At 39.5% G+C, this 26,540-nt stretch overlaps 1 protein-coding gene across 4 annotated transcripts in view; it reads left to right on the forward strand.

The window, feature by feature from the left end:
• The window catches only part of il1rapl2 (interleukin 1 receptor accessory protein-like 2), a 470,217-nt gene that overhangs the window by 372,890 nt on the left and 70,787 nt on the right, over nucleotides 1-26,540 (forward strand). For all 4 annotated transcript variants that reach the window (XM_026186343.1, XM_026186354.1, XM_026186326.1 and 1 more), the window contains exon 7: nucleotides 245-319. In XM_026186343.1, the coding sequence (XP_026042128.1) occupies nucleotides 245-319 (75 nt within the window). The remainder of the gene's footprint in view (nucleotides 1-244; nucleotides 320-26,540) is intronic.

Raw genomic sequence — 26,540 nt, forward strand, 5'->3', positions numbered from 1 at the left:
GATCAATTGATGGGGGCAACGGTCAGCTCTCCCTCGGGGCTCTTCCTGACAAAACACTGCACTTTCGGGCTCTACGCCTGCAGTACAGCTGTGGTTTTCCATTGTTTTTCTATCAACAGCGTAATGTTGTAAAATGAATGTTTCTTTCTAAAAATGGCAACTCTGTAAAGTGATAATATATGTTATGTCCAAAGCCCAGCATACTTTTAATGATGATCTCCTTCCTCTCTTTTCTCTCTTTCAGCTCTCCAGACCACACAACCTCCCAAGGTCCTTTTCCCCCCAGACAGACAAGACACAGTGATAGAAGTCACACCTGGTGAGGAACAGCAATTCCTCTCTATTTCTTTATCCTTGGTTTCGGGTGATGATCCTCTAGGTCCTTATTTTTAGAATGGCATCTCCATTCTGGGTGCAAAGTGCTCATCACTTTGGTGTCTCTTCGTGGAATGGCGTGCTCCATCAGGGCGTTTCCACGAACACTTTGGTTTCAGCCTGTGGCAGCGCATGTGATCCGTTTCACTTTACTGTGGCCTTTCAGGCATGCGTGAACTTTAGCGATGGAAGTCTACTTGAATGTGTTAACGGTTCTGCATCTTGATGATGAAAGATGCAGCTAAGCGTACAAACAGCTGATTGATCGATTCTGCAGATCTGTCATTTACATTTAGCAGTCATTGTCTTTTTTTAACTACTGCAAATAAAATATTTAGGGTCGCCTCACAGGAGTTAAGTTAGTGGAGATTATTAGCTGTGTCCCAAAACCTAGGCCGCATCCTTCTGAGGACCCAGCCTTCGCGGTCTACGTGGGCCGAAGCCTTCAGATTTGCGTCACTGCTGTCTCAGTGGACTTTAATAAACTCGGTGTAAATTCTCGATGTCTCACACTTCTGTTTAATCAGTTTTTTGTTTGACGTTTATTCAGCTGTGTGAAAAAAACGGAGGAACCCACCCGATGGATTAATAAAGTTTTATTGAATCTAATCTAATAATTTTAATCTCAGCCAAACTGATTTACTCACAAACAAATAAAATACGGAAAAAAGCCAAACAATAAGATTTTTAGGTTATCTAACTGATTAACCTGACTAGTGAAAGACCGCGGGGATCTGAAAACATTTTGTGGCGAGAGTCCGGTGTTCTCGCCGGCTCTGGTGACTCTGGTGGGTAACAGACGTCTCCGAAAACGTTGGAGCACTTTTGTAAATATGTGGTGTCTTGATAAACCGAGCAGATATTTGAAGTTTACACAGCTACATTCTCGCCTGAAAATGTGTTAAAAGTTTTATTTTGTGACCCAGAAAGAATATTAAAACTTAGTAGCTGCCACCATTGTTGGTCCATTTATCGTTGGGGTTTTCTCTGTATTATTATGGGGTCTTCACCTTACAATACAAAGTGCTTTCTGGTGACTGTTGTTGTGATTTGGCATTTGGATATGATTGGCAGTACTGTGATGGGATCCTGCCCAAAACCACATCCATGACCTTGACTTCTACTCTTTCTTCCTGTACATGTATGTGAAGGGAACACTACTTCAGCATTTGAATTTCTCCATTGTCGTAAATGGCCTGTATTTATATAGCGCTTTACTAGTCCCTAAGGACCCCAAAGCGCTTTACATATCCAGTCACCCACCCATTCACACACACATTCACACACTGGTGATGGCAGCTACATTGTAGCCACAGCCACCCTGGGGCGCACTGACAGAGGCGAGGCTGCCGGACACTGGCGCCACCGGGCCCTCTGACCACCACCAGTAGGCAACGGGTGAAGTGTCTTCCCCAAGGACACAACGACCGAGACTGTCCAAGCCGGGGCTCGAATCGGCAACCTTCCGATTACAAGGCGAACTCCCAACTCTTGAGCCACGATCGCCCCGTGGCTCAAGACTTAAAGACATAAAGACTCAAGACATAAATCATGACTTGAGAAATTTCCCATATACATTTCAGTCAGTGTGTTTTTATATGAGCAAACTTCTTCTAAGTTTAGCCTGGTTTGTGAATCAGACTGAAGCCAATTGGCCAAAAATAATCACATCAGCTGGTATAGCTCCTTGGGGCTTTGTAAAAGGATACTTTACTGAACCCTGAAGGGTCATTGGCTCCTTCGGTTAGAAAGCTAGAGGTCAGCTTTGACCACTGAACAGGAGGCAGAGATTTAGAGTCTCGTGTGAGATAATGCAGAGACGGTGGCTCGCTGAGCCTGTCACCGTGCACTTTATCCATTGCAGTCCCGTCGCGTCTGTGTTCTTTTATTTCCCCCAGTCAACGACTAACAATGACTTATGTGCAGATATGTTCTCAAACCAATTTACTCTGCGCTTAAATATTTGCAGCACCCACACGGCACTCGCCGCAGAGCTGTCTTATCTACTGATGCGACCTGGCAGAGAGTCAAAACCGTGACATTTAAAAAATTCCCGTCCTTTCACTTCGACTCATCTTCAGTAGATGATTTTCAGATGAGAGTAAAAGTTTGTTTGGATTGGTAATTTATATCAGCCTCAAAAAAATGACATTTAAGTGCCGTCGCCGTAGCAATATAACGAAAGCAACAGGAAACGTGACGTCTAACAGGAAGGTGAAGAAAAAATCTATAAGCTGCTCATGAAAAACCAAGACAGGTGAGGTGAAGAATCTATGAGAGAAACATGAAAAATTCAGCGCTGAAAGGATCTCATTAAGATTTGCTTGTGTACCAATCAGTGTGCGCTGTGCTCTGAGGATGGCCCAGTTGGCTGCCTTCGTTCCCAGCTGCACGTGTGTTGTGTGTGTTTAAGTGTATAAACCCATCATGCATGCGCGTGTGTGTGTGTCTGCCCTGCTGTTTGGCGGTCTTTCTGACAATGTTAGCTCTGTAGGCAGAAATGTGTTTGGATGTGTGCACAAGTCTGCGCATTTGTGTGTTTCCATTAACTCCAGATTGATGTAGTAACAAATAGGCCCTAAGGCCTCTGTACACTGATTGCAGCAGGGACACCTTTTAATGGGCACTGCATTCTCACCCCTACCAAACACAAACACAAACACACACACACACACACACGGCCACAGTGTGACCCTGTGGTACATTTTTAATTATCATCTTGTTTTAACCTGGGGGAGATTTACATCAGCAACCACAGTTATGTTCTTCATTTTCCTCCACCCCCCTCTCTCCTCCACTCATCTGCTCCACTCTTCTTCTTTATATTTACACTTTCACTCATTTTTTTCTCTTCTTTCCATCCTTTTATTCTTTCTGTCTCATTTCATCTTCGGTACCTTCACTTTCTATTTCCTTTAATATCGGTTTTATTTACTTTTTCCTTCTCTCTGCCGTCCTGCTCGCCACCGCTTTTGTCATTATTCCATAATGCCTTGGGTTATACATGCGATTTCCTGTTACTATGCCGACATGGTCTAGAGGCAACAAACAGACAAAAATAACTATTAAACATAAATTTGTGATATTTGTGTTAAAAGAAATCAAAAGTAAAATCAGAAAAGCTAACAGTGTTTGAGGAGTTCTACACACGTCCCGGATATCCTGGAAATTCATCCTTACTCTGAATGTGCAGCTTTGTAATAAATGTTAAGTACTACTGCTAAGGATGAGCAACTTAAATATGTGAAAGAGATGAGAATAAATGAGTTATTGGAAGACTTGCTGTGTTTTTATCTAATCAATAGTAATACTTTGGATGGAGTCCAAAGAATAAAATATGTTTTCTGCCTCTTTAAACACATTCAGAGTTTCCATCTCTTAATACATTTTTGTTGCCAATTAAACTCTTTGATTGTTTCCAAACTGTCACAGTCAGAAATATATTCAAATTGGAAGTCAAAAACAAACATTTCCAAAACTGGGCATGTTTAACTGAGTATTCAGGAAACGATCAGTTCCCATTATTTTTCCCAGCATAACAGAGAAATGGAAGTGACAACGCAGCCTGACAAACGGAGCATAAAGATTGAGAACCAATGTGAGTATAAGATCAGTGTTGCTGAAATTATGAAACACCGCGATATGACTCGCAGTTTAATTTAACACTGTAAAATGTGCTTTCTGCTCATCGCAGGCTCAACAAATTAAGGTTCATCATTTAATTCAATAATCATTGTTCTCAGATCGATATTTAAACCCGGTGAAGCTCAGCTAATTGTTGGACTGTCACACGCCTCTGACGTCTGTCCATCCATCTTTCTCAGACATCCACCCTAACGGCCTCCAACTCTGATTTCTGTTTCCATCTATCTGTCAACTCCTCACAGCAAAGTGTTGCTATTCTGATGACCAAGCTGGATCTATGATCCAAACACAACCTGCCAGCTCATTTCAAATCTATCGCATGTGACTCATTCAGTGCAGAGGGTGCCGCTGTAACGCTGTCGTGCTTCATGTCTTTGGCATCAGTTTGGGATTAGTTGTTGTTGGGATACTTTGGAACCATTTCATTGATTTAAGGCTGTTATTTATTGCCTGATTTGCATTGAATGGGCAGAGGAAGAACTAAAGAGTTCAAAATCTCTCTGCGGGCTGGTGACTGGGACGTCATTTTGAAAGTAGTCGCAGTTCTAGAACTTTTCCTGAGTAACAGCCCCATCTGAGATTTTTAACATGCACTCATTCACGCGACCACTAGAGGTCTACTACACAATCAAACTCAGCCATTCATAAAATTCAGAGCAAGCTTTTTAAGGCATCTAAATGCTTCACTTCTTTTTCAGTTTTCTCCTTTATTGAGATTCTTTTAAGTGATTCTCTGTTTTATGGATGTTTTTCTTGTTTTTGGCTGCTGTGAGACATAAATAACATAATAGCAAAATAATATCTAAATAAAGTACATCTGACCTTATATTTAGATTTTATAACACAACGAAATTAATTTGCTTCCAAACTTTTTGTTTTAAGACAGAAATATTGCTAACATCCAGATTATAAAACAACCAAAGTTGGCTTAAAGTTGGTCCGTCTCCCCTTCATAGCTGTGCTGCTGCTGCTTTTAAATCCCCACTTTGTGTTAGACTCACCCAACCTTCATGTCAGGGATCGTCACCGATGATGAGAGTCGGGTCTCCAGCTGTGACCCAGAGACCAAAAAGCAGTGTTTAGTAGTAACGTGTCCAAGCCCGAAGGTGGCCGATCTGACCGGCAGCGTTTTTTGTGTTTTTTACTGACACTCTCTGTGTTTTGTTCCATAAATTATCCTTCAACCAGTCCTCAGCTGCTGATGTTCATTTCCCAATGACACGCCAAGCACTCTGGGAAATTAAATAGCCTTCATGGAAATCACCTAAGCACACACAGGCACACAACCTGTGCTTTTTAGAATTATGCAGATGAATTATCCACGTGGACGTCAGGTGCACATTCGCCAAATTTATTCTTGATTTTGATAAACATTTGAAGTCGTTGCACAGATTGATGTTTTCATTTCAGTTTCATTAGCTGCTGCCTGAGTTTAGACACCACACAAACAAGTCACGCTCTCTGATACTTTCACACATAGAGCAGTATTAGATGCTGCTGTGAGGTTTGCTGTGAAAGGCAGGGGAAGATAAGGAGGTAAGCTTTCTTCTCTTTACTGCCCCCCCCCTCCCCCCTTTTCTTCTCTTTCTCCGTCTGTCTCTGTCTTTTTCGTATTTATCTCTCTACGTCTGTCTCCCTCTGTGCCGTGTCTGCCTCTATCTCACCTTCCTTCCATCTGTATATCTTCCCTCCATCACACTCTCTATATCTCTGTCCTTTTGTCTTTCTCTTTAAGGCTCATTCAGCCTTTTATTTTTTCTTCAAATGCTTTAAAACTGTGAGGCGCTATATCAATATTCCCCTTCAACCTGTCACAGACAGATAATGTGAGGTAAGAGCGGGATAAAATGAATGCAAGAAAGGTCTTAATGTTTCCGACATCCATCCTTCAGAGAGACTCTGGAGTCACCGTGCTGCATCATTCTGCACCGAATTCCATCAAATGATCGGCAGCAGAAACATACAGTGGCAAAACAGGAATGTTATTGCTGTAGTACCACCTAAAAAGTAAAGGACAGAAGGTGAGGAAGGAAAAAATGCATGAAAAGGAAGGATAGAAGGAAGCAAGGAAAAACAAAGTACATAGGAATGAGGGTAAATGCTTCTGTCAACTGACAATAACAATACGTAAAGCAGTTTTATGTGCAATAGTGCATAGTGCATAGTTGATTGAACAAATTATGAAAAAATGGGGGGTTGATAACTTGTCAGGATGGATGCACAAAAAAGTTGGAAAGAGGGGCATAAAAACAGCTCAGAAATGAAAGAAAAGTAAAGCAAAAAATGGCAAGAGAAGAAAAAAAAAGTTTAAAAAGGCAGCCGAGATATAAAAAAGGAAAGAAAATGAGGACGCGATAGAAACAATGGAACAACAACGGAGGAGATGGGAAGTGATAAAATAAGAAGTGCAGTATGTAGATAGAATCAAAGGGAAGAAGTGAGGAGCAAACAATGATGAAAAGGAAATAAGGAAAGGAGAAATGTAACTCTATGAATGTTCAAAAGACTCTCGTGTTTCCATTACAGAAGAAGAAGAAGAAGCCGATCACAGTAAGATCAGTGGGAGTCAAGTTTATTTGTGCAGTGCAGTTTACTTAAATATAATCAGTGTGCTTCAGGTTGAACTGCATTAAAATTAAAACAATTATGTAAGCTAATCGATTAGACCTGTTGATTAGGTATTTGCTTGACTGACCTTCTCAAAGTGTCCTTGCCGTGTTCTGACTTTTTCATATGGATGCTGAGAAAAAGATAAAAGTGTCTTTGCAGGCAGTTCAAAGGGAGGACACAACTGTACAATAACAACAAGGCTGAGAGGCAGGGTCCAAAAAGAAGGTGTTACAGCTGTGGAAGAGTAACGGAAGGAAATTTGTAGACTGAGTTGAACTAAAGTCCAAAAAACACACACACACACACATACTAAAGAAGTCCTTTAAACACAGAAAAACAGGAACAACAGGAGGCTGCTAGAGTAAACTCAAAATGCAGACATGCGACAATATAGAGTCCAAAGATTTTTGGACGGAGATGCAGTTTTTGTATTTCTTCTGCATCACAGTGGATTTGAAATGAAACAATTAAGATGTGATTAAAGTGCAAAGTTTCAGCTTCAATTCAAAGGTTATGACAAAAAAATATGAACAATAAATGTTACATTACAGACAGCTTTACACACAGTCCCAATTTTAATTAAACAATTCTAAGAATTGCTTTTAATTCTGTATAGACTAGAGATACCGATATCATAAATTTGGATATCTGCCGATACCGATATGAATCCGATATAGTGTTTTTTAATCAACAAAACTGTTTTTTAAATATCTTGCCGCATTTTGTATAAGTTCATACTCAAGTTTAAAACAACAACTACACTAAAGCTATTCTGTTATACCTGTATGCAAAAAAAATTATTTCATAGTTCAGCAATACTGATCAATCTAATAAACTTAAACCTACACCATCCTCCCTATTCTGGTATTTGAAAGAGTACTTAGCATAAATATTAAGCAACCTAACTAATAGGGTTCCAACTCCCAGCAACAACAAAAATAAATAAATAAAAAATAGGGAACCACCCCTCACGCTCCACCTGATGCTTAATCGACGTAATCAACCTTAATTTGATGCAGTGTGAAAAAAATGCACAGAAATCAATTATTTTTCAAGAAATATTAAATAGATTCAACATCTTTCTTCAACAGAATTGCAGACTGCACAGATGGTACCTTCCCAAAGGAAAAAGTACTATAGCTTACTAGGGTATATATATTAGACTTAATAGTTACTATATACAGTAATGGACTTCTATTCATTTTGCATCAAATTAAAACTTTGGGTGTCAGATAATTATTTATTAAAAGCTAGACATTTTAAATGAGAATAAGAAAGAAAAGTATGTCTTTGTGCCCCCTTTTCCCTGTTAATGCCCTATCGGCCCCCCTGGCTAAACTTTGCTAGATCCGCCCCTGCACAGTTACCAGCCGTCAGCTGTAGAAAAAGATCCTGGTGTAGAAAGTAATATTAAATACATTCTAACAACAGCTGATCAAGCTTAAACGTGCTTCTGTTGTTCAGTCGCTGGTTTCCTCTGTCTGGTGCAAAGTGGGCCAAAAGCAAACTAGAGACACGGACTCGCGACAGAAAAGCCGATCAGCTGATCGTTAAGCAGTTTCATGATTGAAGTAGCAGCAAGAAGAGGCAGTCGCTTGTTAAGCTTAACGCAGGAATGCTTTACAAACATTCAGAGATGGACTTACACACTTGCTTTACTTCTCTCGGGATAACTTTGTCGGAGATGAAATGCCGGGTTGCTAGCGAAGCTCCAAATGCTATCCAGACCACCACAGGTCCCGCATGTCACAGCCGCTCTATCACGTGATGCACACTGCTCCGACGTGCTAACGTTCTGAGGTGAGTTACGGCGTGTTGCAAGTTTTGTGAGGTGCTTTCGTGATATTTAATGGATCGGATTACATTTTTTATTTTTCTCCGATATCCGATCCAGTAATTTAGGTCAGTATCGGACCGATACCGATACGTAATATCGGATCGGTCCATCTCTAGTATAGACATGACAAAATAGTGAGAGCACGAGGACACAATCAGTAAATTATAGTGAGGGACAGAACGCAGACAAGGTGAGAGGGAGCAGGAACAAAAGCAGGCAGGAAATACAGTGGAAACCCGGCTTACGAAGTCCCCATTTAACCAAAATTTCAAGTTACGAAGGCACTTAACGGCAATATTTCTGCCCGTGGTACGGCAAAATGCCCAGGTAAATAGATAAAATAGAAAATTTTAAAAAATTAAATTCCATAATGTTATATACATGTACACGTACGTATGTATGTATGCATACACATGCTTTCTTCAACCTCTGCCACATCCTCCTCCACCAAGAACTTCATCTTCAGCCAGCATCGCCTCACTCAAAAGACGATGGAAAAAGGTGCTTCGACTTACGAAAATTTTGACTTACAAAAGACCCTCTGGAACGAATTAATTGCGTAAGTCGGGGTTCCACTGTAAAACCAGAGTAAAAGAGGACAACAAGAGAAGCTCATGCAGAGAGGAAGATGCTGACGGCCAATATGGGAGAAGGTAATAATACATTAAAAAACACACTCAAACTGAATACTGTGGCCTAGTTAGTTGAAGGAATTCAGGCTCTACATGTGGACAAATCCAGAACTTGTCAGACTTGTGGCCTGTACTCCAAAGCAGGATTTGGCAGATAATTTAGGGGTAACTGGGTTTTCAGTATCACAGAGGCGGTGCTTAAGGAGGAGTTATACAAAACCACTGATAACCACACAATTCTTCAGAAACGAGCCTCACCATTTCCAAAAGACTCTGCGGACCTCTCTGCATGTAAGAAAGTTTAAAGTTTTTAGAGACTATCAAGTTTTCATTATTCCCTTACAAGCATCAATAGGAAATACAGTTACTCTGAAGCAAACAAGCCTTAATATGGAGATCTTGTAAAACAGAGAACCTCATACTTAATGGAATCATAAAAATTTCCAGGTAGGCTAAATATACTTGGCAGTTTGAATTCTGTTTTCATATTTGTTTGTTATTTGCTCACGCACCATTTAACTGCGATGCTGATTGAGGCTGATTACACACAGTTGGCATTTTTTAGTGGCTTTCTCTCCTGGCGTCAATTACACTTTCCTACAAAGCACTTTTCCACTTTGATAAACAGTACACACACACATATATATGTATCTTTTTAATCCTTTTCCACACACTCGCACGCTTTAGCTATAGCAAGTGCTTGTGCACTGCATTGTGTTTTTAATCTCTCTGTATTATTTCGCAGAGGTGGGACCAAGTCATTGTTTTGCAAGTCTCAAGTAAGTCTCAAGTCTTTATCCTCAAGTCTCAAGTCAAGTCTCAAGTAATGTCAGGCAAGTCAGAGTCGAGTCTCAAGTCACTGGTGTAAAAGTCCGAGTCAAGTCACAAGTCTGAAACTTTGAATTTCAAGTCCTTTCGAGTCTTTAAAAAAAAAAAAAAGAAAAAATAATGTTGCAGTTATGCTAAATGTAAATATTAGACCATGTAATTTTAAAATCTGTTTTTCTCAACACATGACAAAATAGTGAACTTAGAAAATATACACAAATTGTGAAATTGCACCTCTTTAGAATGCAGCTCAATTAAACCTAGCTCCAAGAATAATTTTCACCGACAGTTCTGAGATACGCTGCATGTTATTCTTGGATGCGGTTGTAGGACTGGCTTTAAAATCGCATGACAAAAATATCATACACATTAAAAAAAACTGTATCACCAACGTAGCCTGGACAACATTTGCTAGTTAGATGAAGTCAGCTATCTCATCGTAGCATATTTATATGCATATTTATAATTATACGGTTCTTGGAGTGAGTGCATACACTCATGAAGTTTAGTAACTTCCGGTCACTGCAACAAGCCCAGGTACAGTTTACCGACGGATGGGTGCAGGACCTTGAAATGCACCGTGTAGAACGAAAGACCATCGTACGTATCATAAGTTTACCAGTCTCACAAATCGTCGTCATAAATACACATTCGTTAACCGTTTATTAATAGGACCTTTGAGCTCAATGGTAATTAATTAGTAGTGGAAATAATTTCTGGTAGCATCACAGAAATGTAGCAGTGACAATAATATTGTATGCTGTAATCGTACTGGGCAATTAGTGATACAAAAAACCTGTTTTATCCTGTGAATAAAAGTATATGTTTTTGTCAATGTACCATAATAACAGAAGCGAAACGCAATATTGTGTCAGGACAATTCACTATTTATGCACAATAAATAAAGGAGCATAGCGCGACAATTTCTGTTCAGCGCCAGACTTGCTTGTAACCTATATCACCAATTATGTTATGAAAATGACGTATTAAGTACTAAAAAACACTGACCTTCGTGTAAATGCTTGGAGCAGACTAACCTGTGAGCTGGAGGGTTCTGGGACGTTATATTTGATCTTTGAATGGCTGCAATCCAGGGGCCTGTTCTTCGTACCGCGCTAAGTGAGTTAGCTGGATGAGATTGTTGCCGATTTCGCGTGATCCTGGATCGTTCGGTTCCCCGAAGCCCATCCGGGACTTGCTGTCATAGCAACAGAGCCGTAAGCGTAAACCTGCTGGGGAGCAGGTTTACTTTATGTAAACAGGATTAGATCGCGGCCACGCAGGTATGTCCGCGTCATTCATACGAAAGCAACAGCGATATTCCACCACTGTTTCACCATAAATAAATAACATCAATGTAACTAAAGATAATGCAGCACCTGATCCTTTTATTGATTTCACACAGATACATACAGGTCATTCCCTAAAAAAGGGAAATGTACTATTAACATTCTATTACATGTATGTGATTATTACAGATGTAATTCATATTTCAGAGTAGTAATTGTAAATTACTTCGTGTAATCAAGATGAGAGACCACGGCTATAAAAGCGAAGGTGGATTTGGGAAGCCTGTCGCAGTCATATCCTGTCCGTTTACGCGAGCAACCCATTGCGGAAGGTGCAAGATTGATAAGGGGAGTCCTCAGAATTCAGCGTATATTGCGGGACAGACAGGATCCTTTAGCTCAGCGCGACAGTGTGCTCATAGAGAGATATCGATTTTCCCGTGAGGGTATTATTCACTTAACCAACTTGTTGACGAGGGGGTGCAGGACCACCACCTGTCTTTTTTTTGCTCTGCCCTTTTCTTGGTTGCTGTTATGAACAAACAAACAGAGTATTCCAGGGTCTCTTTCCAAGAGACGACAAGCAATATAAGTGATAAATATTACCATTCTGTAGAATATTCTTATATTTCACTTTTACCTGTTCCCATGTTCTAGTGGGTCCTGTTGTGGCTCTAATGTGAAAGGGGATATAATATAACATATTATAATATAATATAATGTAATATAATATTGGATAATATGGTGTGATATGATAAATCTACCCTACCGCCTACTGGTGTTGGCCAGAGGGGCCGATGGCGCAATATGGCAGCCTGGCTTCTGTCAGTCTGCCCCAGGGCAGCTGTGGCTACAACCGTAGCTGCCTCCACCAGTGTGTGAATGTGAGAGTGAATGAATAGTGGCATTGTAAAGCGCTTTGGGTGCCTTGAAAAGCGCTATATAAATCCACTCCATTATTATTGTTATTATTGAATTACTTACGAGTTTGATTTGTCAGCAACTTTCTGCCAGCCCTCTCTCCTTGCTTTTGCAGCCTTTGCAGTGTTCCCTTGCGTTTTAATTAAACTCTGAAACTCCTGAAATCCCTCACTCAAGAGTTCTTGCTCTGCTGCCGAAAAATACCGAGCACGCTCCTTCGACATTTTCGCCGACCAATCAAAGGGTTGCCGATCAATGTTTCTACTATCGATGCGTAGCCCCTGTTGGGCCACCCAGTGATCTCACATTACTTCATCCAGCTATACTAATCGTCAACAACAGGTGTGTTCGGGGAACCGGAATAGCGAGCTCAGAGTTAGCGCGATGATTTGGTCTTGGATGTTTCATTTGATCCTGGATGTAGTAAGCGACGTACGAAGCACAGGGCCCAGGCCATCCGTCGTGTCTTTGTTACTTCGGAAACATGGCTTGAACAATTTCTCTTCAACGACGTAATCCGATAACAACCGATCTCTTTACCCGTCGGCTTCCCGTGGCTGTCATGCGACCGGCTATTGCAGTTAATAATACAACGGCTTCTTGACATTTTTGTGTTTCTTTTTATCGCTGTATAACTGATTTTAATTGAAAGCCTGCGTGCGCTAGTACCGCTTGCCACGAGTTCCCAGAATCCTTTGCGGTTCTACCCGTGAATGACGTCACATTTTCAATCTCTATATAATATGCATGTTAAATTTTATATTTGGGGTAAAATATCAAGTCTTTTCAAGTAAACCGGTTCAAGTCTAAAGTCATAAAATTAATGACTCGAGTCTGACTCGAGTCCAAGTCATGTGACTCGAGTCCACACCTCTGTTATTTCGACCTCTTTTTTTGGTAATATCAGTTAACCCCTCCTGTTTCTGATTGGTCACCACTCTTGTCATGTGAAAGCCTCATAGCTAATTTGGAGAACCCTGGCTCGACTGAGGGAGCTGCGCTGCTCTTGCCTGATTGCCAACGTTCTTGTAAGCAATGCCAGAGCATCAAAAGGATTTCCTGGATATGTTGAACTCGCTTGATAATCAGTGTTTGGGTTGTTACACATTACCCATTACTTTTCTTAAAGTAATGCACTGCATTGCTTTTCTTAAAGTAATGCAGTGCATTACTTAATTACTCACCAGAGAAAGTAATTCAGGACACTACTCATTGTATTACTTTCTCATTACTCCAACAAATGACCTGAAACACACTGTCTCATAATTACCAGTTAACAACAGAAACCTACAGGCTACAGTCCCACACACCAACACAAATCCCAATCCTAATCAGGACAAATGTGATCTCTTACTGTTTAGGTGTGAAAACAAAGCCGAGGACACGAAGCAAAAATGAAAACCAGCTCTAAGAGTCTTCAAAGCCATCGTCACAGCGATTCTACTTTAGAAACATGAACAGATAGAAACAAAGGGTGCAAGCCTGACTGCTCATCACTCACTTCAGGCTCTGACTGTTGGACTGGGGTCAGCATACAGTCGGCTTTGGCATCACTCTGGGTTTTTTGCTAGCTTTGTGTTAGCATGCTGTCTGTGCAGATGCTTCCAAAGAGCCAAAGTTCTGTAAGCAGTATAATGTGGAGTAATGTTTTTATTCTGTACTGTAGTGTACTTGTATTGTTTTTTTTAATGAAAATATCTCCACTACTGCTCGCCGCTCCACCATTGTCCTCCTCTGGCAGCTAAACAGCTAATGTTAGTGCTAGCAAGCAGGAGGAAAAAAGGACGTTTGATTGATTTTTTCCCCCCTCTCTATCACACGTAGGAGACACAGTACATCGCATTACATAAGCTAGTACAAGGTGTTTAGCCTTTCCATCAGCATCATAATGTTCACACGGACAGTTCTCTCCCTCGATCTAAACGGGCTTTTGACAGACAGGAGAGCGAAAATAGAGTGAAAATCAAAGTTGTGAGGGTGGAGTAAGAGCATCAAAGGGATTGAGAAAATAATTGCAGTTGAAAGGATGATCAATATGCGATGGACGTGCAATAAAGAATGGGTTTTGTTCTTTCTTTTACTCCTGCTTTCATTTGTCATCGGGGGGCTCATGAATATGGTAATCTGCTTTTGTTTGCTACCTTGATAGAGAAGGAGGGACTTGCAGAGAGAGAAAGAGAGATAGAAAACAAAGAGGGTGAGAAATGTCTGCAGTGGAGCTGAGATGGTGAAAACACCTGTATCCATCTGTTTTTACAGGAAAAAAATAACGGCAAGAAAAGAAAGAAGTGGGCTCCAAGGTCACAGGTGTATGTCGCTGGGAGAGAGGATAGTTAGGAAGAAAAGTGAACCATTTGTAGCCCAAGGTCAAATAGTGGTTAAGCCTGTCTATGTGTGTGTGTAAGGCTTACTGTGTTGGGCGTACGAGGCAAATTACTGCATTTGAACAGAATACGATAAAAAAGCATTAAATCATCTTCCATGTCATGTTTCAAAAATGAATGAAAGACTCAGGTTTCAACCTGCAAGCCTGCAGTATTATAATTATATGATGCAGGAAATGAGGCCATTACTGGGTAATAATTAGATGTTTTTCAGTGCAATGACAATGAAAATACAGCATTAGATACTGTATATAAGAGGTAAGAAATTTACATTGAAACCACATATCATTCACAGGTTTTTTCACCAGTCGATGCCGGCTATGCTCAGAATGTTTCATCACAGTTTGACAATAGATTTCTTTCTTTCTTTTTTATTTGGACAGTATAAGAATCAGTTATCACACAATAATGCCACATTATTAGCTTTTAAAGTGGTTGTAGAAGTCATTCTAGGAAACAGTTAACTTTTAATCATTCATTCAGGCAGTAAGGAAAACTGTACACCTTCAAAGTAAAGGTTATGCTTTACCACTGCAAACAATCAAAAGGCTCACTTCATACTTTGGAGGTGAATTGTCTAACTTTTCCAGATTGCATGTCACTGTATGCACACACATGTATGCACATCTTCTGTACAAACTATGGTTGACCATGGAAACATGCAAACCTCTTTGCGATCAAGGCGATTACAAGTGTTTTGGTGTAACATTGTATATCTCTTTTCGATTAATTTCATGCAGTGCCTACAAGCAACCTCTTGAAACCCAGCTGGAGAATACACGTTTTCCCTAACACCTGTGGTTGTCAGATACTGACCAGTCTCTAGGCTTATGTGGTCGGGGCCTTAAATAGTCATTTGAACACCTGTTAATACTAGGATTGTATTTAATGCAACTTTAGAGTACGATTTGGACGTTAAAAGCAGGCTGTATTTTGCACATATGAGGGAGGAGTGTTTTTGAACTGGTGACATTTGTATAATTATTAATTAGTCTAGATTACACTGGGTGCTAAAGTAGTTCTCCAAATCTGCAAATCATCAGATGTTGTACTTCCATAATTTTGAAGCTGGGGTGAGTACTATGTGTGTTTGATGTAGCATCAACATACAGCTGAGAAGTGGATCATGCCGGAGATGTTTAAAAATATTTCTAAGGACAGAAAGGTAAATCACATTGCTGTGAAGTCACATGTCTTCCCTAATGGGGAGAGCCTCCAACTTTAAAGAACCACCTGTCAAGCTTCAGGGACGAGGATTTGAAACCCAAACGACATCATCGGAATCTTCCTTTTTTCCTCTTGGTTGGCACACTGACTTGAGTCAGTTGATGTGACTTCAAAGCTGCATTTTAGAAAGCAAATACCTTAAAGCCTCAGACCCCGAAGCTGTAGCTCAGCATTTAAGTGTGTTCCTTGATCTCCGGTGTGAGACAGACTCTGATTGATTGAAAATCAAGTGCACTGGTTATTTAACATCATTACACAGAAAGGCAACAGTGTGGCATTAACCTCGATTAATTATTGCATAATTTGATGCCTGGAGGCTGTAAATATTTATTATTCACAACAACATTCATTCTTTCAAGTTAGTTTGTCTGTTTAGTGAATTACATAAATATCACTTCATGCCTTTAGCAGGCAAATAACTTTACAAGGAGGTAAGATTATATAGAAAAACATATGTACAGCATGAATTTGGTAGGATATTTTTTTTTCTTCTGTTATTTAAGCCAGATGTGTCAGAAAAATCCGAAAAGATTTGGCTTTTGTTAAAAAGTCATATTTTACATGTCTTTGGTTTTATGATTTCAAAAACCTACCACTGAAACTCAAACCTCAGTGAGTTAGTTTTTGGAGTCAAGACAAACAACCTGGTAATAATACACGTAGTCCAGTAGTTTGTCCATCAAATGGACTAAAAGTTGTCAATAAAATCAATGCAAAAACAAGCATGCAGGCATACAAGTGAGGATTTGGAGGGACACAGTTTTCCTTGTAAGTTTGCCTCTGTGCAGCATCACAGTGAACTTTAAATAAAACAGTCTTGATGTGATTGAAGCACAGCTTTAATTTGATAAAGTTGACACTTCAATTATGTCTTGATTCTTTGTACACAACCACAATGGATTGTAAATCAGAGGATGTTTTATTTTTTTAACTTATGTCGTTGCCCAAGGGCAGCAGGTGGTGCAGTGGTTAGAAATGTCTCCTCACAGCAATTGGTCCTGCGTCCTGCTCGTGTCTTCGTGGATTCTCTCTGGGTACAGTCCAAAGACATGGGGGTTAGGTTAACTGGTGATTCTAAATTGGCTGTAGGTGTGAATGGTTTTCTGTCTCTACACTGTAAAATATAACTTGTTGTTTCAACTTAAAAATATCAGGTAAAGGGCTGCCTTAAAATTTTAAGTTAAGTCAAGAAATAAAGTTTGTTCTTGTAACACAACCAAATGTTATGTTGAAAAATCACATGTTGTCTAAACTTTCATCTTAGTTTAGTTGACTGAGATTTGTTAGTCAGTTCAACTCCTTTAATTGTCATTTTTACTTGGGGAAACCCTTTCAGCTAAATTAAAATAATCTATTGTTTATTAAACTCTTGTCCTAGTTCAGTTGACTTGGGTTTTTTAGTTAATTCAAATACTTTAGTAGGTCTTTTAACTTAGGAATCTATTTTAGCTTAACTAACATAATCTGTTAGCTAAATTGATTTAAGTTTATTAATTAACTGAGCTCCTTACGGTAGCTGAGTGAACTAAATCAGTTTCATTTTAATTATCAGAGTTGATTGACTGGATGTAAAGAAAAATGTGTATTGAACATCTTAAGTTTTTTTTAAGCTTTCTAACACCCATTTCAGCAAAACTACCTGTTAGGTTTATCTTAGATCTCAGGTTTAAATATCTACATTCCTTTAAATAAATTTTCTGTTGTTTACAGAAAAAAAAATAAAAACTCACAGATTCCATTAAAGTGTATCTGATCATTTCAGGCAGAAGGTTTGTTTTAAGAACATGACAAGACAATTACTCATGAGCACCCAACATTCACCATTTATTGTGCCATCTTAGTCATCTGAGAAACAGAAAAATCAGGCTCACAATCCATCAAAACTCAAAAGTTGCTCCCTGTGAAACAATAAATTTGAACTTGGTCTTGAGCCCAGTTTGGGTGAAGATTAAATTCTGACCAATACTCTAGGAGCAGTAGTGATTCTTGTGAAGTAACTACATAAAGTCTGCATTAATGTAATGTATCAACGGGAGACTTGCTATTTTAGAAAAGTTATTCTTTACATTTGCAAAATTTTAAAACTTCACTGTGCTCAGTCACACCTGTTAGCATAAAACTTGAAATATTAAAATAGTACAAAACCTTTGATAAGTGACAGTAAAGATCAGTTTATAACAACTAAGACATCAAACTCTTGTATTTGTCTTTGTTTACAATTGCAACAAATTCCACAGAACCAATATCTCTGAAAATGAGTGCATGCTCCTGAAACATTTGATAATATGAATATTTCAGAAACATTAGTTTGAGTCTGCTCAATTGCAAAACAAAGGAAAAACTACTGACTTGCATGAGATAAGCATCTGCAGAGTCCACCATTATATTGTTGTTCACATAAGTTTCTTAAACCATGAACAAATGAGTAATTGTCTAATCTGGAATGTAAAGTGTAGTCATTTAGTGACATACAAAAGTGAGAATGAGAACTTGCAAGAATAAAAAAAAACAAACAGTAAAATAAAAACTGTCCTTAACACTAAGGCAATTGTATGCTGTGAGCATACTATTACAGTTCTGCTTGGCGTTCTGCAAGAGTCTGTTTCTTAGACCATGCACTAGTGAGATGCACTGCCTTCCACCAATGTTCATTAGGACGTTCTGAATGACTTCAAAGATGCCCTTAACTTCCTTTGGATAGTCTATGCTGAGGGCAAAAAGAAGGCCCATCAGCATGGAAATGGCACTTGAGACATCCCTCAGATTAGACAGGATTACTGCCGCCTCAAGGACAACCAACACATCGATGATGTCTTCTTCTTTCACCATCACAATGCCAACTTTCATCCCCTTAGAAAACGTGTCTTCAATACCTGTCAGCTATAAAAGGGTTCAAAGACAAAATAAAATAAAATTACACAATTACACAATATCCCTCGTGCTTAAGAATTCATGTCTTTCCAAAGAAGAGCCATACTGATACCTTGGATGATGGTGATTGGCTTTGAGTAACACTTATTAGTTGTTAAAGTTTTTTCAGAATGAGATATGCACCCCCCAAATCCATTTCTTGCTTTAAACAAAGACCATGTTCATAAATAACTGAGCATGTCTTCAATTGCAGAATTCAAACAAAATTTTCAATTTAAATGGTAAATGGCCTGTATTTGTATAGCGCTTTATTGGTACCCTAAGGACTCCAAAGCACTTTACACATTCAGTCATTCACACACATGGGTGGATGACTGAATCGTGGCTCAAGAGTTGACAGTTCGTCTTATAATCGGAAGGTTGCCGGTTTGAGCCTCGGCTCCGACAGTTTCAGTCATTGTGTCCTTGGGAAAGACACTTCACCTGTTGCCTACTGGTGGTGGTCAGAGGGCCCGGTGGTGCCAGTGTCTGGCAACCTCGCCTCTGTCAGTGCGCCCCAGGTTGACTGTGGTTACAATGTAGCTGCCATCATCAGTGTGTGTAAATTTAAATCTACTTATGCCAAATATTGGCTGTGCTCTGAACCAAATCTGGCTGAGAATACATGAAATGTGCAAACTGCAGCTACACTACAGGATCAGATTGTGGCTCGATCGACAATGCTTCTTTAATCAGTTTATTGATTAAAGTTTATTTCCCCCCCCCCCCCCCCCCCCCCCCATATTAACAGCATAAAAAAAGAGCATATAGACATGGCTGAACAGGTTGCATAATTGGCATTGAATATCAACATCCACCTTTACCCAGCTGCCCAATGACTCTGGGCCAGTAACCTTTAATTGCTTACCCAGTCTACACAGTCTCTTTTCCAGGGTCCAGGACATTTCACCAAAGTATTGCCCCCCACAGCTGTAGCAGCCACTGCAGGCCCTTAAATATCCTAATATCTCTGCCATTACAATATACAATGTGAGAAATCAAACGTAAAGCTGAAGTGAACAGTACAGCAGCGAAATGTCAAAGACCCTGGTGAAGACATGAATAAACACAAGACACTAATAATATCAATGCTAGCTTGCCAGTTAGTTTCTCTGAAACCTAGACCAAATCCAGTGTCAAAGATTTTGTAATAATACATTTGGTGAGGAAAAAGTACACATGTTATCATGTGGTATCTATTGTTTCATATATGCCACATGTTTCATTTAAAATCCACTGTGGTGCTGTCATTATTAAATTTACTAAAAGAAACAATGCTAACCTTCACAGTCTTGAAAGTGTGTGAGGGATCTTCCTTTAGAAAATGAGGTCCTCTGTCCTCTTCCTTTGTGTAGGGATCTGGTCAAAGAAGTCAAAAAGAAAACAAAAACACTTTTTAAACAGTGTTTATGAAGCTCCAAATTCACAGCTTTTTGATACATAATTCCATCAATAAATGATTATCATTGGAGATTTTGAATCAGGCTTATCAGGACATTCAAGTAGAATATGATATCCAACCTACCACCAATATACACAGTAAAAGTTACCAAACTAAATGTCCAGTTGTGAAATATGATGACAGACTTTACTTATCAGCTTTCTTTCAATGAGTTCATCAGTTGAACTGGATAACCTAAAACTTAAACAAAGGATTAGATTTCGCAGTTGAACACTTACATCATCACCGAAACATTTTATGAGGCTGGTTAGCCTTCCTATGCCGCTCTTAATTTTGTACAGCTCCACGAACCTTTCCATAATGGTCAAGAACAGCAAAAAGAAACCCTTTCAGGTCAACAGATGTAAGACGGGCAAATTCTGCTTCAACCTGAGCAACAGAAGAAGAGGGGTGGAGAGTAAAGGGCAGAATAAAAAAGATTCTTTGAGACCCAAATGTAAGCAAACCGTCATCTGAGGCCCATTAGAGAAAACACAAACACACAAAAGCAAACAAACAAAAAGATGCACTTTACCTGAAAGGAAAGGAAGTTCAGAGAACAATAAGCTCTGTCTTGAAATCTTTTAAAGTAGAATGATTGTGTGATGTAAAACTTTAGTAAACGTGCGATTAAAAGAACACTGAGTAAAAGGACAAGTAACAATTTCCTTATTCCTCAGATGTTTAGCTTGATGAGCAATACTGTTTTAGTCCAACTGCCTCATTAAAGTTACACAACAGGCTTTTTACATTAAAGCCAGCAAGTCCATTATATACTCCCTTTTTATATCTGAAATACTGTGCACATTCTGTGTATATGTAGTGGACCGCAATTTACCCAAAAGAGTGCAAAGTTTGCAAGTCCACCTCATTTAAATGACAAAGTCAGATGTGATCATCTAGACCTGTGAAAATAAATTAATGACAGCAGGTATGGATGTTATTACAACCACAAGAACCTAAACGGTCTGCTCCATTGCTTTTGTTAATGAATCATTTGTTGGTAGCACGTCTGAATATTTAGTTTATGCCACCTGCATGCGATCATCAATAGTGCAATATTACTTCTTAAGAAGTACCCTGACACTACAATCTTTATATCATTTGTTCTACAGAGCTATTAAGTTACAATATAATCTGTGGTGTTTCCAATATGACAAAATGCACAAATTGTAACTTACCCTTTGAACCCACTGACAAAAATAAATCCCCAGCATCAAGTTTGGCTTCACAGACCTAAAATAAGTAAAATAAAAATGTAAGTTATAATTATATTGTTTTCGCCATTTATTCATGTTTGCTAATTTTCTGATATATTAACAATGTTAGTTTTGTTACAATACAGGGAATGCAGTTCAATTAAAAGGTAAATTATGCAAAAAAAAAACCCAAAAAACTTCTGCAGTATACCATGCCAAAAATCAGTGTCTCTTATGCCAATTATTTTATCACTATAGCTCTTTTAGAATGGAAACTCACACAATCTAGTCATACTGATCACAAGAGTTCAAAATAAGTTAAAATAGTGAGCTGTTGTTAAGCATAAAGCATTTCAGGGTAACAAATAACTGCACAATATAATTAAAGCAAAAACTGGAGGACTATCTGATAAAATCTAATATAATGCTGGTTTGTAGACCATATTTTGTCTCAATCCTCAGTGCACTCTTGCAGCTTAGCATGCAGCAGTTAATAACAACTTAAGTGATTACATAGGGGTAAACAGATGACAACAAGCATGCCAAAAAGTTCTTTTTGAACCCAGTCAGTTATTGGAAATATTGCCAAAATGAACTTCCACCAAAATACAACAGCCTGTGAACTTGAAAGAAATTTACAAGTACAGAGACAATATGAAATAAGCTTTATTAATTAGCTGAGTTAGCTTGCTAATATCGCAACAGTGATTGAGTGCACAACCTTTAAAGCTAGCGGCACAATACTTGTGATTTGGTCAGTGCCACATTAAACCCATAAAAAAAAAAGGCCATATGTCAGTTTATTAGGTCAAGTTTGGTCCTGACACACAAGCTGGACCTTGTCGGCTAAAGTTACATTAGCTAAAGCAAACATTTCGGTAAAAGAGAAAACCCACGTCATGCCATAAATTCAAAACATGTTCCAACTTTTGTAGCTATCTTTCCTTATAGTTATAACCAATGTTACGCAACTTGAAAGCATATTCCAAAGAAGACGATTAGAAAACGTCCAAGTAAAGTGAGCATGTCGTTAACCGCCAATTCCCCTCGATAGCAGTCACGTGGGACAGTTTTGAATCCTGCTGTGCTCAACTTACCTACATTGTCAAGTTCACATAAGTTGCTGATTTAGCTGGACATGAGTTTTCAAGTTAGCTTTTTTTGGTGTAATTGGGACATTTTTAACTTGTAATTCTATGTTATAACAACAACTTCAGTCATCTATCATCAAACTGATATAGAATAATATGTTGAAATAACAAACATCTAGAATTACATTTTACAGTGTACGTGTTAATCTGGTGACAGTTTGACGACCTGCCCGGGACGTATCCTGCCTCCCACCCTGTGACAGCTGAGATAAATTCCTGCAACTCTAAAGTGGATACGTTGAAGAGAATGGATGAATGGATGGCAGTATCCAAATACTGATGGGCCTAAGTTTATGGAGATACAGATTCCCTCTGTCATAGTTAGATTTGTAGAGAGTGTGTACCTTTTTCTAGTGAGTCCAGATTTTCACCAGTGTTAATTTTGTTTCTTGAAGTCTGACTTTTTGTCACACAGACATATTTTTACCATAACCACACAGTGTTATACTTTATCCATCATCCAATGCATGCTGATCTGCTGAATAATGTGTATAATGGTTGTGTACAGAGTTTCTTACAGCCAATAAGATGAAGTTTTCTAGTTAAATGGACTATTTTTGCCTTTCTGGTTTCACCAGGCAGTGACCTTCAGCCCTCACTGAGAAAGATGGTGCTAGGTGGCTACATATGAGAATTAACGCACACATAGGTCTGAGATTAACCTTCCATTTCAGTAAAGGGTGGGCCATCCACTCTGGGTTAGGGCTACGTTGCTTCCCCAAGTGGAAGAGTTTAAGTATCTGGAGGTATTGCTCCTGAGTGAGGGAGGAAAGCAGTGAGAGCTTGACAGATTGATTGGTGCGTCTGTAGAGATGTAGAAATTGTACTGGGATGTTGTGGGGAGGAGAGACTTGGGCATGGAGCTGAAAATATTGATTTATTGGTCAGTGTTCCTACTTTCATTTATGGTAAGCTGTGTGTAGTGACTGAAAGAGTAGTATCATCAATACAAGAGGCAGAAATGAGCATCCCCTAAAGGTGTCTGAGGTTAGCCTTAACGGATTAGGTACAAGTCTAAGCCACCTTTGCTACACTGCTGGGTACAATATGAGTTTTCATTCCGTAACAAAAGCCCACCCTTATCTTATTAGCTGGGTGGGTTAAGTCAAGGTTCGGGAGGAGCAGTTGTCCTCGGAGTGCCTTCTACTTCGGGTGATTCAAACATGTTTAACTGGGATGGATGGATTAATGCAACACAGTTTACAGTAAGCTAATTAAAGTGCCTTAAATTATAACTCAATAGTTAAGAAGCTGCTGTCTTTAAAAAAAAAGAGAGAGAGAGAGATCCTGGCTGTTGTTGTACAGTCTTTTCTGTGTTTCCATCACTGTCCGTTTAATTCTGCTGCAGTATTCCCACTCCTCCTCTGTCTTCTTCAAACCCCCACTCTCTCAGCGGGATAAGGATCCTGTGGAGTCAGAATTGGATTTTTATTAAGAACAAATCCCCTTTGAAAATCCACATAAAGTACACCACTGAGTGTGTGTGCATGATATGTGTGAATGAAACTGAAAGGATTAATGACTGGAGTGAGACTGGATTTCCACCATGCAGTGTCTGCAGTAACTACAGTGTCTGTTGCTTTACAATATCAGAGGTGTGCTGACACATAATATGGTTTCATGAACTTAAGATGTTTCTTTTTTTAAACTTAAAGCAACCAATGTATCAAATTGTGGTTCATATCTGTCATTGTTCAAAATGTTACCACATTTAATGGTAACAAACCATACAGAATCTGGGTAAAAGGTTATTTCTATTTGCTAGCCAATTTGAAAAACGTTACCAATAAACTTCTATCTGTATCTGATCTGTCCACCCATAATGAACTTACCATTATATAGCTGGTACTGGTTGTCAGATGCTGTGAAGTAAACAGCTACAATTTGGACGTTTAGCAGTGATGGTTATATTTCTTTTGGTAATGGTTGTTTTTGGCATCAATCAACAATCAATCAGTACAACTGACCTCCTTCTATTGGTCTAATTTGATAGAAAATAATAATTATATCCATCCATCCATCTTCTTACGCTTATCCTGGGCCGGGTCGCAGGGGCAGCAGCCTAAGCAGAGGCCCAGACCTCCCTCTCCCCATAACCTCCTCCAGCTTGTCCGAGGGAACACCAAGGCGTTCCCAGGCCAGCCGAGAGACATAATCTCTCCAGCGTGTCCTGGGTCCGCCCCGGGGCCTCCTCCCTCTGGGACATGCCTGGAACACCTCACCCGGGAGGCGCCCAGGAGGCATCCTTGTCAGATACCCGAATCACCTCAACTGGCTCCTTTCGATGTGGAGGAGCAGCGGCTCTGCTCTGAGCCCCTCCTGGATGGCTGAACTTCTCACCCTATCTCTGAGGGAGAGGCCAGCCACCCTTCGGAGGAATCCCATTTCCGACACTTGTATCCGCGATCTCGTTCTTTCGGTCACTGCCCACAGCTCGTAACCATAGTTGAGGGTAGCGACGTGGATTGACCGGTAAATTGAGAGCTTCTCTTTTACATTCACCTCTCTCTTCACAATGACGGACCGGTACAGTGTCGGCATCACTACAGCTGCAGCACCAATCCGTCTGTCGATCTCGGGCTCCCTTCTCCCATCACTCGTGAACAAGACCCCGAGATACTTAAACTATAACCCAAATGTTTCAGGGGTGACATCTCGTCTACATAGTTTCAGTCCACTCAACATCAAAGATAGTCTTTGAGATTACATGTTAATGTTCTATGTCATATATGTTGTTCTATCCACCGGACACCCAAGCTCTTTTCTTAGGATGCAGCAGGTCTATGATGAGCAGAAGAATCAAATCTAAGGACCAGCACCTATACTCTCTGTACTTACTATTTCTACCACAGACTTTTAAGCTGTTGATTTACTGAGCTGAACATTTGATGGTTATTTTACTCAAAGATAGTAATGGATCTTTAAAACTGCAACATATAGGTATTAAAATAACAAATTCCACCAGTGCACTTTATGTTGCCTAACAGAATAATTGATGCATGTTACCATTACATATTCCTCTACAAATTTATTGTGTTTACAGACGTAGCCTGACGGCCATAAACTAAACTAAAGTGCTCTGCAGACCTGAAATGTGCTTCAGGCTTTCTGTGGGTCTCTTCTGGATTACAGTTTTTAGACTGTAGACTCCAAAGCTGATATTTCTTTGCAATGTTTATTCAGCTGTAGAGAAAACAATTGCAAGTCAGTCAGTCCAATGAATGTATAAACAAAGCTTTAAACATATCGTGTGGTGTATTTGTTACTTATTTGCATTATCTTCAACTTCCCCTTGAGAGTTTCTCAAATATATTGACTTTCATTGGTTCTGGGTGAATTCTTACCCCATAGGTCCTGATCATGAAAGACCATTCATTCAAACAATTGTTTGTTAATTTAGGAAAAAGCACTTGTTTACAACATGAGTTTTCATTCCCTAACAAAAGCCCGCACTTATCTAATTAAATTTGGTTTGTTGTTGTTCTTACTGGGGGGGGAAAGATGTGTTCCCTATAGCTAATTTTACAACAGGGAAAGAAATCATTGTATGCTAGACACAGAGAGTAGAACGAAAGATGACAGCAGTGCTTGTTTTACATGACAAATATGCGTTTTCTCTTTTATTGTAGAAAAAATCATGGATTCTTCAGTCTCCATGTCGGTGCATTGATTTATTACATTACATGCATGTCTGTGGCTTCATTTTGTTGGCCCGTGTGTGTGCATGCTCTCACAGGGCACCACTCTTTTTTCCCTTTTTTTAATCCCTCTTAACATTTTCACACCTTTAACAGCTGTGGGAGCAAGAGCAAGAGGAGAGAAATCATAGAGGAATCTTAAGTGGAATAGTTTGTTCTATCACTTTTAGATGTGTAATGGGGGTCAAAGGGTCTCTTACGCTCACTCTCCCGCCACAATAGGCACAGCTGCTCATCTCACTAGCCGTAAAATGGGTTTTTATGACCTCAAGATAGTGATACACAGCATGTTTTTGACAACTTTGAAGGACAGTAATGCTCATAGCATTTCAAAACAAGGCATTTCAAACCCTCAGTATTTTTGTCTGTGGTGCTTTTTCATTTTTTTGGAGC

Source organism: Astatotilapia calliptera, chromosome 2 (assembly GCF_900246225.1).
Source record: "Astatotilapia calliptera chromosome 2, fAstCal1.2, whole genome shotgun sequence".
Lineage (NCBI taxonomy): Eukaryota > Metazoa > Chordata > Actinopteri > Cichliformes > Cichlidae > Astatotilapia > Astatotilapia calliptera.